The 14,062-nt window shown below is 42.8% G+C and overlaps 1 protein-coding gene across 1 annotated transcript in view; it reads right to left on the reverse strand.

Annotated features, from left to right (window-relative positions):
- prkdc (protein kinase, DNA-activated, catalytic subunit) overlaps nucleotides 1-14,062 on the reverse strand; it is a 49,538-nt gene that overhangs the window by 14,012 nt on the left and 21,464 nt on the right. The window contains exons 36-62 of the mRNA XM_061712981.1: nucleotides 13,805-14,008; nucleotides 13,527-13,715; nucleotides 12,856-12,960; nucleotides 12,578-12,745; nucleotides 12,341-12,468; nucleotides 11,258-11,465; nucleotides 10,951-11,129; nucleotides 10,702-10,870; nucleotides 9,202-9,267; nucleotides 9,048-9,111; nucleotides 8,713-8,861; nucleotides 8,422-8,562; nucleotides 8,117-8,236; nucleotides 7,843-7,986; nucleotides 5,523-5,674; nucleotides 5,301-5,432; nucleotides 4,912-5,023; nucleotides 4,103-4,224; nucleotides 3,874-4,023; nucleotides 3,160-3,333; nucleotides 2,926-3,024; nucleotides 2,590-2,800; nucleotides 2,333-2,507; nucleotides 770-970; nucleotides 547-662; nucleotides 320-451; nucleotides 41-220 (exon numbers count right to left, since the gene is read on the reverse strand). Of these exons, the coding sequence (XP_061568965.1) occupies nucleotides 41-220; nucleotides 320-451; nucleotides 547-662; nucleotides 770-970; nucleotides 2,333-2,507; nucleotides 2,590-2,800; nucleotides 2,926-3,024; nucleotides 3,160-3,333; nucleotides 3,874-4,023; nucleotides 4,103-4,224; nucleotides 4,912-5,023; nucleotides 5,301-5,432; nucleotides 5,523-5,674; nucleotides 7,843-7,986; nucleotides 8,117-8,236; nucleotides 8,422-8,562; nucleotides 8,713-8,861; nucleotides 9,048-9,111; nucleotides 9,202-9,267; nucleotides 10,702-10,870; nucleotides 10,951-11,129; nucleotides 11,258-11,465; nucleotides 12,341-12,468; nucleotides 12,578-12,745; nucleotides 12,856-12,960; nucleotides 13,527-13,715; nucleotides 13,805-14,008 (3,990 nt within the window). The remainder of the gene's footprint in view (nucleotides 1-40; nucleotides 221-319; nucleotides 452-546; nucleotides 663-769; nucleotides 971-2,332; nucleotides 2,508-2,589; nucleotides 2,801-2,925; nucleotides 3,025-3,159; nucleotides 3,334-3,873; nucleotides 4,024-4,102; nucleotides 4,225-4,911; nucleotides 5,024-5,300; nucleotides 5,433-5,522; nucleotides 5,675-7,842; nucleotides 7,987-8,116; nucleotides 8,237-8,421; nucleotides 8,563-8,712; nucleotides 8,862-9,047; nucleotides 9,112-9,201; nucleotides 9,268-10,701; nucleotides 10,871-10,950; nucleotides 11,130-11,257; nucleotides 11,466-12,340; nucleotides 12,469-12,577; nucleotides 12,746-12,855; nucleotides 12,961-13,526; nucleotides 13,716-13,804; nucleotides 14,009-14,062) is intronic.

The following is a 14,062-nucleotide window of genomic DNA, read 5'->3' on the forward strand; positions in this document are numbered from 1 at the left end:
ATAAAACTATGGTCTTTGCCGTGATCAAACAGTTCAGTACCTGCACACATGCTATGAACGGGGGGAAGCAGAGCGAGCTCTTGCTCAGGAACGTATTCATGCTGCAGCGCAGCTCCTCTTTAATCCTCCCGCTCTCCTCGGGATTGCGCTGTTTTTCCATTTCTTGGAGGATACCGGAAAACAGGGAGCTAAACAGCTGTTTGGCTAAAATGGGATCTCTCTTTAGGAGGGGAAACAAAGATATTAATGATCAAAAGCAGAAGTTTTCCCTTTTCTTTTCAGGGATTTTTACAACGTCTCCATACAAAAGCTGCCGTACCTGCGCGAGTGCTTGAAGGGGGGCGATTAGGCTACTGTGAGGGATCTGGACGTCTGGAAAGTCGCCAACTCTGTAGTTACGATACAGAGTCACCTGGGCCTCTTTTCGGAGCCTTTGATCAGCTTTTTCTTCCTGTGAGGAGAAAAAATACAAAAGTAATATCAAAGCAAAAGCTATCGATCAACACAAACCAGCAGGCCTCGTGTTTGGCCGTCTGGGCTGGATACCTTTCTCTGCCTCTGCTGTTGTATCTCTTTGTGTGCAAAATTCAAGCTGACTTTCTCCTGATCCTTGAGAAACCTGCGTCTCAGTCTCAGGATGTTACTCCGTCGCTCATTTTCAGCTGTTAACAAAACAAACGTTTGGAAAAGATTATACCGTTTTCAATTAAAGTTATTCCAGACTAAACCATAAGATGTTGCTAAGGTTTAAACAAAGGTGGTGACGGACCTCTGGTGCGACTGTCCACCTCGTCCGTCTGTGCAGTCAGGCGCCGCAGACCAAACCCTTCTCCCACCGGTCTCCTCGCTCGCGCTTGCCTCTCTTTCTTATCAAACACCAGCAACGATGAAAGGGATTCGGAGCCGAGCGAATAATCAGCCAGCGTGTCCACGCTGCTGCCCGTCAGCCAGTTGTACGACGTACGTCGACCTTGGGAAAGCAAAGTACAAAATACCTGTGTCAACACCATTTAAAGTTGACTTATATCAACCTTTTTATTATTTTGAGATGTTTAAATACCAAACAAATACAGCGCAACAGATCCATTTTCATAAGACCAGCTTTTTGGGGGTGAAATGACCCCCCACCCCCACCCCAGGGACAAATAAAGATTTAAGAATTGTAGATGTAGATTTGGAGGGCACCATTACTATGGAACCAACTTCCAATCTGGGTTAAGGAGGCTGACACCACCTCCACCTTTAAAACTAAACTTAAAGCTTTTCTGTTTAGTAAAGCCTATAGTTAGTGTTTAGTAAACCTCTAGCTGGTGTTGGTAAATCTCTAGGTAGTGTAAACTCTAGTGTGTTAGAGTCAGTAGTCATAGTTGCAGCTATAGAACAAGACTATAATAGTTAGTCTCAAATATAGCTTGGTAGATATGCTGCTATAGGCTTATGCTGCAGGGGGGCACCGACATGATCCGCTGGGCGGTGCCTCTCACCCTTCTTCTCCTCTCCTTTTCCCTGCCTCTCTTCTCCATTACCATTTTTATTTATTATAAATATCTCATAGCTATCATTTTTGTTCATCGTTCCTGTAGTTTCTTGTGCCGGCCCCCCTTTTTTCTCTTTTGTGCATGTTTGCAGGCCGGAGCTTCAGGAGCTGCGTGCTGGCCTGTGTTCCTGGCCCTCCCCCCCCTCTGGTCATCCCATTGCTGCTTCCACCTGCCTGCTGTGTGCTGCTGACGTCCCTGACTCCCCCAGTCTGGCCTTCGGCAGGAGGGTCCCCCCTTATGAGCCTGGTCCTGCTCAAGGTTTCTTCCCTCCTAAAGGGGAGTTTTCCTTGCCACTGTTTGGCTTAAGGTTTTTCTCCCACTATGGGAGTTTTTACCTGCCATTGTTTATGTAATAATTGCTCGGGGTTCATGTTCTGGTTCTCTGGAAAGCATCTAGAGACACCATCTGTTGTATTAGACGCCATATAAATAAAATTGAATGTAATTGAATTGGAGTAACATCTCCCATGTCACTCACAGGTTTGTGTTACTCACTTCTGAGTTACAGCCAATGTGTAGATGTGAATTTTAGGTGGAGATAAAAATGCAGAAGCTGAATTATTTTACTCTGATGTGGGTCTGTGATGTCACAGTATTCTGAAAATCTGAATGTGTCAGTTGTCAGATTCAGACGGTCAAATACCAAGCAAGAGGATTGTGAGTTTTTGATTTAATTTCCATCTTCTCTTTTTGTAAATTAAAGTTTGTGGACTTGTCATGCAGCATCTTAAGCAGGTTTGTTGCACAGCGGCGCCTTGATCCTCTAACATGGTGACACGCGGCGACAGCAGCACCTGATATTTGTGTTTGCGTGAACTCTAATGATGTCTGAGTGGCTCGGATCTTCCCCCTCATGGCTCCAGACTGGGAGGCTGCCACGCTCTCTGGGCCCTGAGAGCTCTGGGTTTCAACAAACATGGGCGTCATTACGGTGTTCCTGAGGCGCCAGTTGGAATCGATGATGTAGTCCTGCAAGAAGAGAAGAGCATATCAAGGGAAAATCCTAAACAGACCTTTTTTTTTGGTCTGGATAAGAAAAACCCACGCTGACCTGGAAGGTGCACTCTGACAGCGGATATTCGAACATGTGTCGTTGGAAGTCAGGACTCTGGCTGGTCATTTCCAGCAGCAGGTTTGTTGCCAAGCTTAAAAAACACCTTTCAATTTGACAAGAGTACAGAGAACGGAGCACCATCAACATTCGCTCGAGGGTGGCAGTGGGGAGGCGCTTCTCCTGACTCCAGAAGTTACGGACATAAAGCCTGAAAAGACGACAGAGATGGCTGGTCTTTACAGCTGAAGACTGAACAGAAAACACTTTGCAAAGAAGTCAACGTCAGAAGGGAAAACGCAAAGAAACAGCATTTTCTTTGATATGTGGACTTACTGCAGGCCTTGGTTTTCCTCCGACAGTCCCTGCAGCAGGGTTTCTTTGGCTGCCCTCAAAATCTCAAGTGAGGTGTCGTCTTTCATGCTCTCGTCATCACTGGAAGAAAAAGAAAACACAAATCTCATTATATGACCAATGCAACAACAAACCCTGAACAGAGATTTTGCAGAATGCCATCATTACCACTATCCGGATCACAAATGCGTCTTATTAAAAGCTCAAAAGGCTGACCCGTAGTTATCCTGGATCCACATGAGGATGTCGTACATCCTCTCCCTGCAAACAGGTGAAGGGTGAGAGACAAACGCCGTCACGGCTCCCAGCAGCTCCTGAAGCTGAACCGGCGTCAGCTGAGCGATGATCTTGTGGATGATGTCCAGACACACCCTTTGTCTCGCTTCATCCCTGGGAAGAGGAGTGTATAGGGACTTCATTCAGCATGAAATACTCCAAACACTCGTTTACACTTGTTTTTAAGCCAACTTTCAGTTAAAAATCAGTATTTTGTTGCGACACGAACTGCTCTGTATAGGTAAGAATGATGTGATGCCCGCCAAGTACGGTACACCAACAGGGGCTGAAATGACTTTGCATTCAATAAATACATTGACTTTAATATGGACTTTTTCCCCTTTTTTGCAGCACATGTAAACTCGTCTGCATATTAACATTTTACGTGGACTAAACTGAACCATTGGAATTGCACTTTAGCACTTAGTATGCTCTTTTGCTATTTCATTGTGATTTATAACAAATTTCATTAAAAGGTTTTATTACATAGGTGTCATCCTATCACAGAGCCTTTTGTCCACGTAGTGTATAAATAACATTAACTTTCAGATTTACGAACTAATGTGTTAAGCTCTTTTGCAGCAATGATGTGAGGAATAAGAAAACACCTCGGAACCACTATTTCCATGTAAACCGAGTCGGTGTGAGACTCACCGCTGGGCCATCGTCTGGATGAAGCCCGTGATCTTCAGCTGCAGGAAGATGTCTGGAATCACATCAGCTCTGCTCAGCACACACTCCAGACAAAACGTCTTCAAGACGCCGTGCAGCTTTGGCAGGAGACTGAACACGTGATTGACGAACCTGAAGAGAAGAAAGGTCAAAGACAATTTCTTTAGGAAAAATCTTTTATGTTAGAGGAATACACAAAAAAGAAACCCACCGATCCATGAATGGAGGGAAGTGTTTGGACACTTTGTTCAAGCAAATGATGAACTTGTCATCCAGATCCTTTTTCTTCAGAAGTGTTATCTTACTTGCAGTAAGACTGAGAAGTTCTTGGTGCTGGTGGCGTGTGAGGGCAAGAAAAGAAAGAGATTGTAATGAAAAACATCTGTAATTTAACTTTTTAAGACACAACTTCAGGTCTGACTCATTCATAAGAATTAGGGCTGGGCGATATGGACCAAAAGTCATATCTCGATATTTTCTAGCTGAATGGCGATACTCGATATATATTGATATTTTTTCTGTGCCATTATAAGGGTTTCCCCCAAAGCATTATAGCATAGCATCTCTGTTAGCTTCATTTTTTTCTGAGGCAAACCCTTAAAAAAACAGTCAGTTTTAATACAAAGCCTCGTGCCAAATGTCACACAGGTTCCTTTGTTAACAGAGGTCTGCAGAATATCAAAATGTATAAAACAAATGAAATAAAAATAAACTGCCTGCATATATCGAATAAAAATGCTTCTTGAATAAAATAAAACAAATATCCCTTTCCTGCATAACAGTTAAATTAAAATACACTGTGCAATTAATACAATGTAGACAGTAACAGGCAGACTTTTCCACTGAGGTTTACAGTTGTGCAAATAACAAAACATTTGTGCAAATCTCAAATAAAACATTCAAGTCAAATTTGATATAAACGATATTGTCTCGTACCATATCGCGTTTGAAAATATATCGATATATATTAAAATCTCGATATATCGCCCAGCCCTAATAAGAATAAATGGAAGTTCCTACGTTGCCCATTTCAGTCATGGTCTTCAGGACGAGGCCGATGACTTCAGCAGCAGCTGCGTAGACGTCTTTATACCTCACGAATGACAGGTTGTTGGCGAGGGACTGCATGTACCTGAGAAGACACACAACACAGATGTGACTGAGGTGATTTAAGACTTTTCACTTCACAGCCGACGTCCCTGAACTCAGTCCAACCTCCTGGCTTCTGCTTTACTGCCATTCAACAAGCATTTTGGAGCTTAAAAAGGGAAACAAACATATCTGAAGGTGGCAAACTAAAAAGGCTGTCAGCAGAAACAGTAAGGCACAAGTCCACATATATATATACATTATATATATATATATATATATATATATATATATGTATATATATATATGCAGGAGTCTACCTTTCATATTCAATTCCACAAGAAGCCTCGTAGGCGGGGAGGTTGTTGGCCAGGATGATTCCCAGCAGCTGGAGTCCAACTGAGTTGTCTTTGCTGTCCGGGTTAGTGCCGCAAAACCTCTCGTATATCAGACTATGTGAGGAAGGAGAAGAGAGGGGATCAATGAGGAGCAAAGCGTGGATCAGATTCAGCTCAGTTGTTCTCTGGTGGTGTCAGCGATACCTGTAGGGCACGTGCAGACAGTCTTTCCAGCACTCCACCAGAGTGCGAATGATCTCCAGGTTGTGGCGGAAAACGGCCCTTTTGGTGTGAAAGCTGTGCCTCATCAGGAACTCTAGAAGCCGGTTGGCAAGGACTTCATCTCTGGGGTTACCCTGACATAAAAAACACATGAAGTTATAACAACTTTGTACAAGAAAGTTCACCTAAAAAGTGATTCATTTCTAATATGTAAGAACAAACATCAGCAACAGAATTACACCATTAAATAGGTCAAACATAGCTAAGTTTTGTTCTGGAGGAAAATCTTCAGCTTTTGCTTTTATATTTATGTAACAACCAGCAGAAACTTTGCATATCTAGAAAACCGTCCGATGTAAACAGGCTTTGTTAATGTCTTTCCAGGGAGGAGAAGGCGTCCTGCCTCTCTGCTCTCAACACAATCAAGCATCTCTAAGATCACCTCGTCCAATTTGTGGAATTGCTTTTCGACCACAATGGTTCTCGCTGGTAGTTTGGTGCGGGTGCCAGACTCAGCACCAGTTTTTTGCCGTTTGATTGTCGGTTGTGAAAAAAGCACCGACTCCGTGGCAAGAAACTTGGTGCTACGCTGAGCCCAAAGCCTCGCTGGGCCAGATGCAAGAACCGATGCGCCCTCTGTGGGGGAGCGTGATCATTGTAATTAACCAAAACAAAGCAACCGCTGTATTCGAACAACTTCTGCGAGTTTAGTTTAGTCACAACGACAAAGAGTAGAACCATGGGATCGACATTAAAGCAGCAGTGGGGAGAAAGAGGAAATCATTTGTCTCCTTGCTCTCTGGTCGTAGTTGACGACCAGAGAGCAAGGAGAGAGAGCTACGTCATTTAGCAGACGCTTTTATCCAAAGCAACTTACATCTGAGAGAACAAACACACCATTTCACCCGGCGAGCAATGAGAGTTAAGGGCCTTGCTCAGGGGCCCAAGGTGGTTCATCTCGGTTGCCATTCCAGGGCTTGAACTGGTCCTCCAGACCCAAGCCCACCTCTGTAGCCACTAGACCATCGCTCCCCAACTGAGGCACAAGAGAAGTTTGAAACTTCTAATGGCTGGATGGATGACTAAGGCCCAATCCCAATTCTCCTTCACTCGCCCTTCTTTTCTCCACTCGCACTTCTTTTCTTCCCTAAGCCCTAAAAAAGAAGGGGGAGATTTTAGGGCACTTGAGATCTAGGGCACTTGGCCCAGGTGCCTGTCCCAATTCTCCTCCTACCCCTCGTTTTCATCCCTTCCCTGATCAGGAAGCTGAGAGCCAAAAGCTGTTTTAATTTCAGCTGTAGCGCTGTTAATATGGCACTTTATTAAGTTTTAATATTTTTTCAGGTATAATGGTAACCTTAAGATCCCCAACCGGGGCTCAGTTTATCCAAATAACGCCTGTTAAGAAATTTGACCCGATGTTTTCGGAGATGAGAAGAGCCGCCGGCCCCGGGGAGCAGCCTCAGCTCACAGCCCGAGAAGAGACGTGATCGCTGGGTCAGGCTGCTCCGTCAGCCCCGGGAGAGACACTCTCTCCCGGGACGCAGCTCTGTTGAGAATCACGCCGGCTGAAATAAATCATTTAGGAATATGTTGGTTTAATAGATTAAATCTAACAGTTGTAGCTACGCCTGTTAAGAAATTTGCTCCGAAATTTAGAGATTTCTGTCTGCCGGGTCCGGAGCTTGGGTCCGCGTTAAATCGACGCAGAGCCTACGGCGTAGGTTGCGTAACCTCCGCCGTAGGATCTGCGTTGGTGTAACGCGGACCATAAATCCCTTTATTCTGGCGTGATCTTCCGCAACTTTATCTGAAAGTGTGTAAATTACCCAGATAACAGCTGGATTACTTTGTGGTTTCTGAAGACTATTATATCAGAAACATCCAAAACAAATCTGACGAGTCACAGGATTATTTCTCTCTATTTCTCTGAGACCAGTCTGCCTGTTTGCCTTCGGTCGGCGAGTCAAATCGACGCAGAGCCTCTTTTTTTCATACCCCCTCGCTCGCCAAGTCAGCATCTGAAATCCCTCGATTTGAAGGGGCTATTCTCAGCCCCTAGCCCTCGTTATGCCCCCTCCCCCTAGGTGAAAAGAGGAATTGGGACACCACTACCTTCACGGGAACGCGCAAAAGTTAGGGTTAGGGAAGAAAAGGAGGGCGAGGGGGAGTATTGGGACGCACCCCAATAGTTGTTTGTATATTAACTTCTACTTCCTGCTGGCATCGGATGTCAGCAAACACAGCTGAATCCCGGCTGGTTTGGTCTCCATGTTTATGTTGTAGCAAAGGTTTCACCAACCTTGGGAGTGGTGAGGCTCGTCCAGGACAGCACTGTGACCACAACATCCACCACCATGAAATGGATCCCCACGCCTCCGTTGTTTCCACAGACAATGAGCTGCAGAAGTGGACCAAGCCAGTGCCGGGCATACGGCCGGAAGACCTTGAAAAATCAAAAAACAAAACAAGGATTAAGCCCACGGTTTAAAAAAATGAACAAGTTGGAGGAACCATATGAAAAAACAAACAAATCAGCATCTATGTATTGACTCAGATTTAAAAGTGTCATTCACCTCCTCTGTGTTGATGATCAGCTTTGAGATGAAAAGTCTGATGTTCAGAGGCGTTGCTGGGTTTGCCAATTTTCCATGGAGGAATTTCATCCAGGGAGGAAGCTCACTAGGTACATCTCCCTGTTTCATTAAAATGATAACATCTATAAAAACTTAAATTCTGATCTAATATTTCTGTAATAATTATATTCATGAAATAAGGCAGTTAAATAATAATATCTGCAATGTAAAAATATTTTATTCAAAGCCGTACAGACATCTGCATCTATTTTTAACCTGTTTAGGAAAATTAAACTGCGAATAACCTCTTTGATCTGGGGGGTTATGTTGTTCCTGTGCATGTGTCCAATCAGCGCAGCCATGGTTGCCATGCATTCATGCTGATTTAACTCATCCATTTCCAAATCCACGCCTGAATCCTGGGTTGGATTTGTTTCCTCCGTCTCCTGCAAGTGCAGACACAGGGACACGCTTTTATGACATCATCAACTCCACAAGTATTGATATCATAATTAACCGTCACAAACTCAAACCTTCAATTACGCAAACTCAGAAATGTGTATAAAGAAGGTAAAGAAAAAACACCAAACACTAACTCTTTTGGCAACAGTGCGTTTTTGTCCCTGGGGGTTTTGTGAGCTGAAGGAAAAGCTTTGGACTCCCGTAGAAAAGTCGAACTGACTCATCTCCTCACTCAGGCTGCTGTCGGCCATGTAGGACTGAGAGGACAGATAGACGGGCGCATCTGTGGAAACCATCAAATAATAATTACCCTCTACGACTCTAAAGATCCAGGCTTTTTTTTCCCGCTCAATGAAGTTCAGATAATTCTCGTAATTAAGTCCAGTAACTGCAAAAGCGTCACAAAAGTCATAACGAACAATATGAATGAACCCCAACAGCTCATACACATAGTGGTGTGTTGTAATACCTCCATTTTCCTCTCTAACTTCTTTTCGAATCATAATGTATTTCTTCTTTCGCTCCAATGGCACCTAAAACGATGAGGGGAGAAAAAAGAAATGATGAAAGACAAACAAACGTATTAAACACTCACCAACTAAACAAACAGAACAGAAACATACCTCAATTTCCACTGGAAAGTTGTAGGTCCTTTCAGCATCAATGAGGTTTTCCAGGATGAACTGATTCTGGACCCAGAAAGAAAAACACAATCAGTAATGTCCTTCTGAAGCACGAGATGTGACAACCACTCGCGTCTTTGCAACAACTGGACTTAAATAAAAGCACATCCAGCAGATTTGTTTTGTCAAACTGAGAATAATATAAACCCAATAGTAATAATATAATAAACTGTGATTGGAAATATCGATATATCTTTTCAAAGAAAAAGCAGATACATTTATAAAAACATTTGAAAATGCTGCAGAGGTCTTCTGATCTGAGCTTATATTAGGTGAACTAGTGTATAGTTAATCTGAACACCACTGTAATAATATACAAAGCTTATAACATGCATGCAGGAACTGTTCAAGCCAAGAGAGGGCAAACATGACCTCAGGGGAACAGCAATGTTTGACACAACAGCAATAAGAACAAATACAAAGGGCAGATGTATATCTGTTTTAGAAGTAAAACTGTGGAACTCATTACACAACGACCTTAAACTAGCAAACTCAATAAAAGCATACAAGATATTATTCAAAGCAAAGGTAATGGACACATATATAGAAACACAATAAGCAAACAAAGAAGAATGCACACATGCATGAGATAAAATGACAACTTAAATTGGTTTTGTCGGTTTCCTTAGCATCTTTTCACTTTCTGTTTTCAGAGCTATCATTATTATTATTATCATTATTATTACTATTACTATTATTAGAGTTATTTAAGCTATTATTATTATTATTATTACTATTATTATTATCATCATCGCCATTATTGTTATTATTATTATTACTATTATTATTATTTTGTGTAGCTTCATGATACTTCATTTGTTCTTTTTGTATATTCTATTCTGTTAAAAGGTGGGCAACATAAGCTTTATGCTTCAAGCCCAGACCTTTTTGGTCAAAATAATCACAATGATGACCAGGGAAAAACCTGTGTTATCTTGTTTGTTGATTTTTATGTTTGTGATTGACTGAAATAAATATTAACTAACTAACTAACTAACTAACGTTGTCTGCTGAATAAAATTTAAAAGCCGTCACCTGGGACCGTGTGGTGATACATTACTGCACATGATGTGAGTAACTTGTATATTTGGAATTGCAAACAAATAAAAGCTAAACAACGAATAAATACGGTGCGACTGTCTACACAATGAGTGCACGGGTCCAGGTCCTGACTGACCCATTTGCAATCCAGATCCATTACTCACTAAAAACATTTAGTGCTTTAAAATAAATAAAGGAAAGTATGATTAAAACTACAGAAGTTCCAATTACTTAACACATACAAGTGTAAAAATGAAAAAAAAAAAAAAGAAGAAAAAAAATCACCCAGATTTACTGTTATGTTCTTTCGGTTGTGTTTTCTTTAGGATTTAAATGATTTGCAGATAAATGGATGTATTTACATCATAACAACACAGCACACTTTAATCGGGGCCTGACCTTCTCTGGTTTCTCACTGAAGAGGAAGCCTTGGAAGAACTTGGGCTCGCTGAAGCTGCAGCTGACAGCGGCGATGGCGCAGTTGTAAGCAGCGCAGTGGTAGTGTCTCCTGAACTCAAGGAGCTGAGTCTCCCCGGCCATGTTCTCAGTGAAGGCCTCGAAGCATGACCTAGCACAAACATAACTCCATCACCATTCATGCAGTGAATACACCATGATAGAAATGACCAAGATTCTGTGAAGACCCACTTGATCAGAGTCTTAGACAACTCATTCCCCTCCGCTGTCTGGGAGCGACAGTAGGCTCGGTTTACGCGGGATTCCTTGGAATAAAGGTCCTCTTTGGGAAGCCGTGAATACAGGAGCTCCATCAGCTTGTAGTAACCGTTCTTCTTCAGCAGCTGGACCTCAAACGCTGCTTCACTTGACTGAAACAAAACCATTTGATTAATCTTTAACATACATGTCCAAATTAAGAAATAAATAAGTAAAACACAGTGAAAGAAAAGGGCTGCAAAAACGTTTCACTCTTCGTAACCACAGTTAAGACACAAACCTTGGTAAAGCGGGCGATCAAGAAAGCCATCATGTCAAAGACATTTGCCACGAAGAAGTCCGTCAGGGCCTTGGTGCCACAGTGTGAGACGAGGGGCAGCAGAACCCTCTCCATCATGGCCTGCAGCACGGAGCTCGAGGACACGTCACCCTTGTGGATCAGGCCGTACACCGTACCCAGCAGCTGCAGCTGCCGCTCACTGTCCGACCTGATCAAACACGGACCAACAGACAAGTAGATGCAATAAAGGCACTACGGCTGGGCGATATGGACCAAAAGTCATATCTCGATATTTTCTAGCTGAATGGCGATACTCGATATAAATCGATATTTTTTCTCTGCCATAATTGGGGTTTCCCCCAAAGCATTATAGCATAGCATCTCTGTTAGCTTCATTTTTTTCTGAGGCAAACCCTTAAAAAAACAGTCAGTTTTAATACAAAGCCTCGTGCCAAATGTCACACAGGTTCCTTTATTAACAGAGGTCTGCACAATATCAAAATGTATAAAACAACTGAAATAAAAATAAACTGCGTGCATATATAGAATAAAAATGCTTCTTGAATAAAATAAAACAAATATTCCTTTCCTGCATAACAATTAAATTAAAATACACTGTGCAATTAATACAATGTAGACAGTAACAGGCAGACTTTTCCACTGAGGTTGACAGTTGTGCAAATAACAAAACAGTTGTGCAAATCTCAAATAAAACATTCAAGTCCATTTGTCACAAAATAAGCTATATCTAAATCATTAAAAAAAAAGCTATATCGATATAGTCTCGTACCATATCGCGTACTACTACTACTACTACTACTGCTACTGCTACTGCTACTGCTGTCATTTAGCAGTGGCTTTTATCCAAAGCGACTTACATCTGAGAGAACAAACACACCATTTCACCTGGGGAGCAATCAGGGGCCATCTTGCCATTCCGGGCTTGAACCTGGGTCCTCCACACCCAAACCCACCTCTGTAGCCAATAGACTAGCACTCCCACCTCTTTGCAACGGCACACCATACGTCTCTTGATAAACTATCCTAAAAGAGCATCTAAAGAGAAATGGAAACCTTACTTACCGCTTTGCAATTCTTTGGAAGCAGGTCATGAATTGCTCCTCCATGATGTGTCTACTGTCTCGGCACAGAACCGATGCCAGCAGTCTGAGCAGGAGGGGGCTCTGCGAAAGCTCCAGGGCATCCAGCAGCTAAAACAATGGACACGTCAGGCTGGCAGTTTTGATAATCAAAGAATTAACTTACGTCATTAAATCAAATAGAGCCACTCATCAATCTCCTGATCATCTCCATCCTGACCTTCCGAACACAATCCATGTAGTTGTTCCGGTGCAGGGAGCCCTTAGCGAACTCATCCGACTGCATGGGAAAGTGGGACGCGACCAGAGCGTCGAGCGCTCTCTGCAGCTCAGCGAGCGGCTCCTCCGGGAGAGTGGTGAAGAAAGGCAACACCAACAGTGCCTGACTCTGAAGTCCACCAAAACCAAACATGAGAACTGATCACATAATTCAATGAGCCTCGAGAAGGTCAAAGCTGCACAGCGGTCTGCGGTAGTAACAGATGTGTGTGTCATTACCTTGAGATTCAGCGGCAGGTTCATGTCAAGCAACAACAGAGTGAAAGTGGAAAACACCGGTCTGAATGCTTCATGGTTCATATCGGAGCAGACAGAGGAATCAATCTGATGAGGGAAGAAAGTCACATTTTAATTAAGAAGAAGACATTCAAACAACAAAGTTGTCATAGTAGACTGAGCTGCTTTCTTTTCATCGGCTTTCATTCGACATATTTCATGATGATTATTATTATTACTTGTGCGTAGGGCTGGGCGATTTTGGACAAAAATAAAATCCAGATTTTTTTCTCTGAAAACCCGATTTTCGATTTCGATTTTTTTTGGTAAAACTACAAAAGACAATGGAATAAATTGTTTCAAATATTTTATCTTTATTTTTAAAGAAAAATAGCAAACACATTTCCCTATTGGGAATTAAGTGCAATTGAAAGATACTGTAAATTCTCCTTAAGTTTAGTAAAGTGACAACATTTACAATTTTCTTGACCAAACAAAGATGACTAGACGGGCTCCGTCTGTAATGCAGCCAGCTGCAAAAAAGGAAAATCGATTTTCCGATTTTTTAACATTGTCTTGATTAATAAATCCGATTTAGATTTAAAATCGATTAATCGCACAGCCCTAGTTGTGGGTTTTCATGAATGCAGTTTTGTTGGGTGACAACATCGTACCTGCAGGAGCTTGGACAGCAACAGCAGAGTGGCGGTTTTGCTCTCTGGAGTGGATGAATGTCCGTCCCACCACGACTGCAGACTGATCCACTTTCTCAGCACCTCTTCAACCAGCTGTTTCCCCTGAGTCTTCCTCACAGAGCGCTCTCTGAAGCTGTGGTCGAGCATGCCGTTGAGCAGCACGCTCACCTGAACACACGAGAACAGTCAGGAACACTGAGGCCTCCTTCCACCACATGCAGCTGCAGTATCTGAAACTAGACGACGGTGGGAACAACCATGCTGGGATTCTGAGAGGAGGCTTTCATGAGCTGTGGCACTGTTGTTTCCAGATTCCTCAGCAGCTCGGTGTTGATCGTCGTCTGGAAGAGGCTGTAGAAGTACTCGCCATGCGAGAAGCTCAGGAAGTTGCGGCTGTGAGTGTCAGACACCGGCACAGAAAGCATGATGGTGTTCAAGAGCAACTCCACCAGCTGTTCACTCTGGAGAGAAACAATCCCACATAAAAGTAATGTAGCACAACATGTGGAACACAC

The sequence above is a fragment of the Cololabis saira genome, chromosome 22, assembly GCF_033807715.1.
Source record: "Cololabis saira isolate AMF1-May2022 chromosome 22, fColSai1.1, whole genome shotgun sequence".
In the NCBI taxonomy this organism is placed as follows: Eukaryota; Metazoa; Chordata; class Actinopteri; order Beloniformes; family Belonidae; genus Cololabis; species Cololabis saira.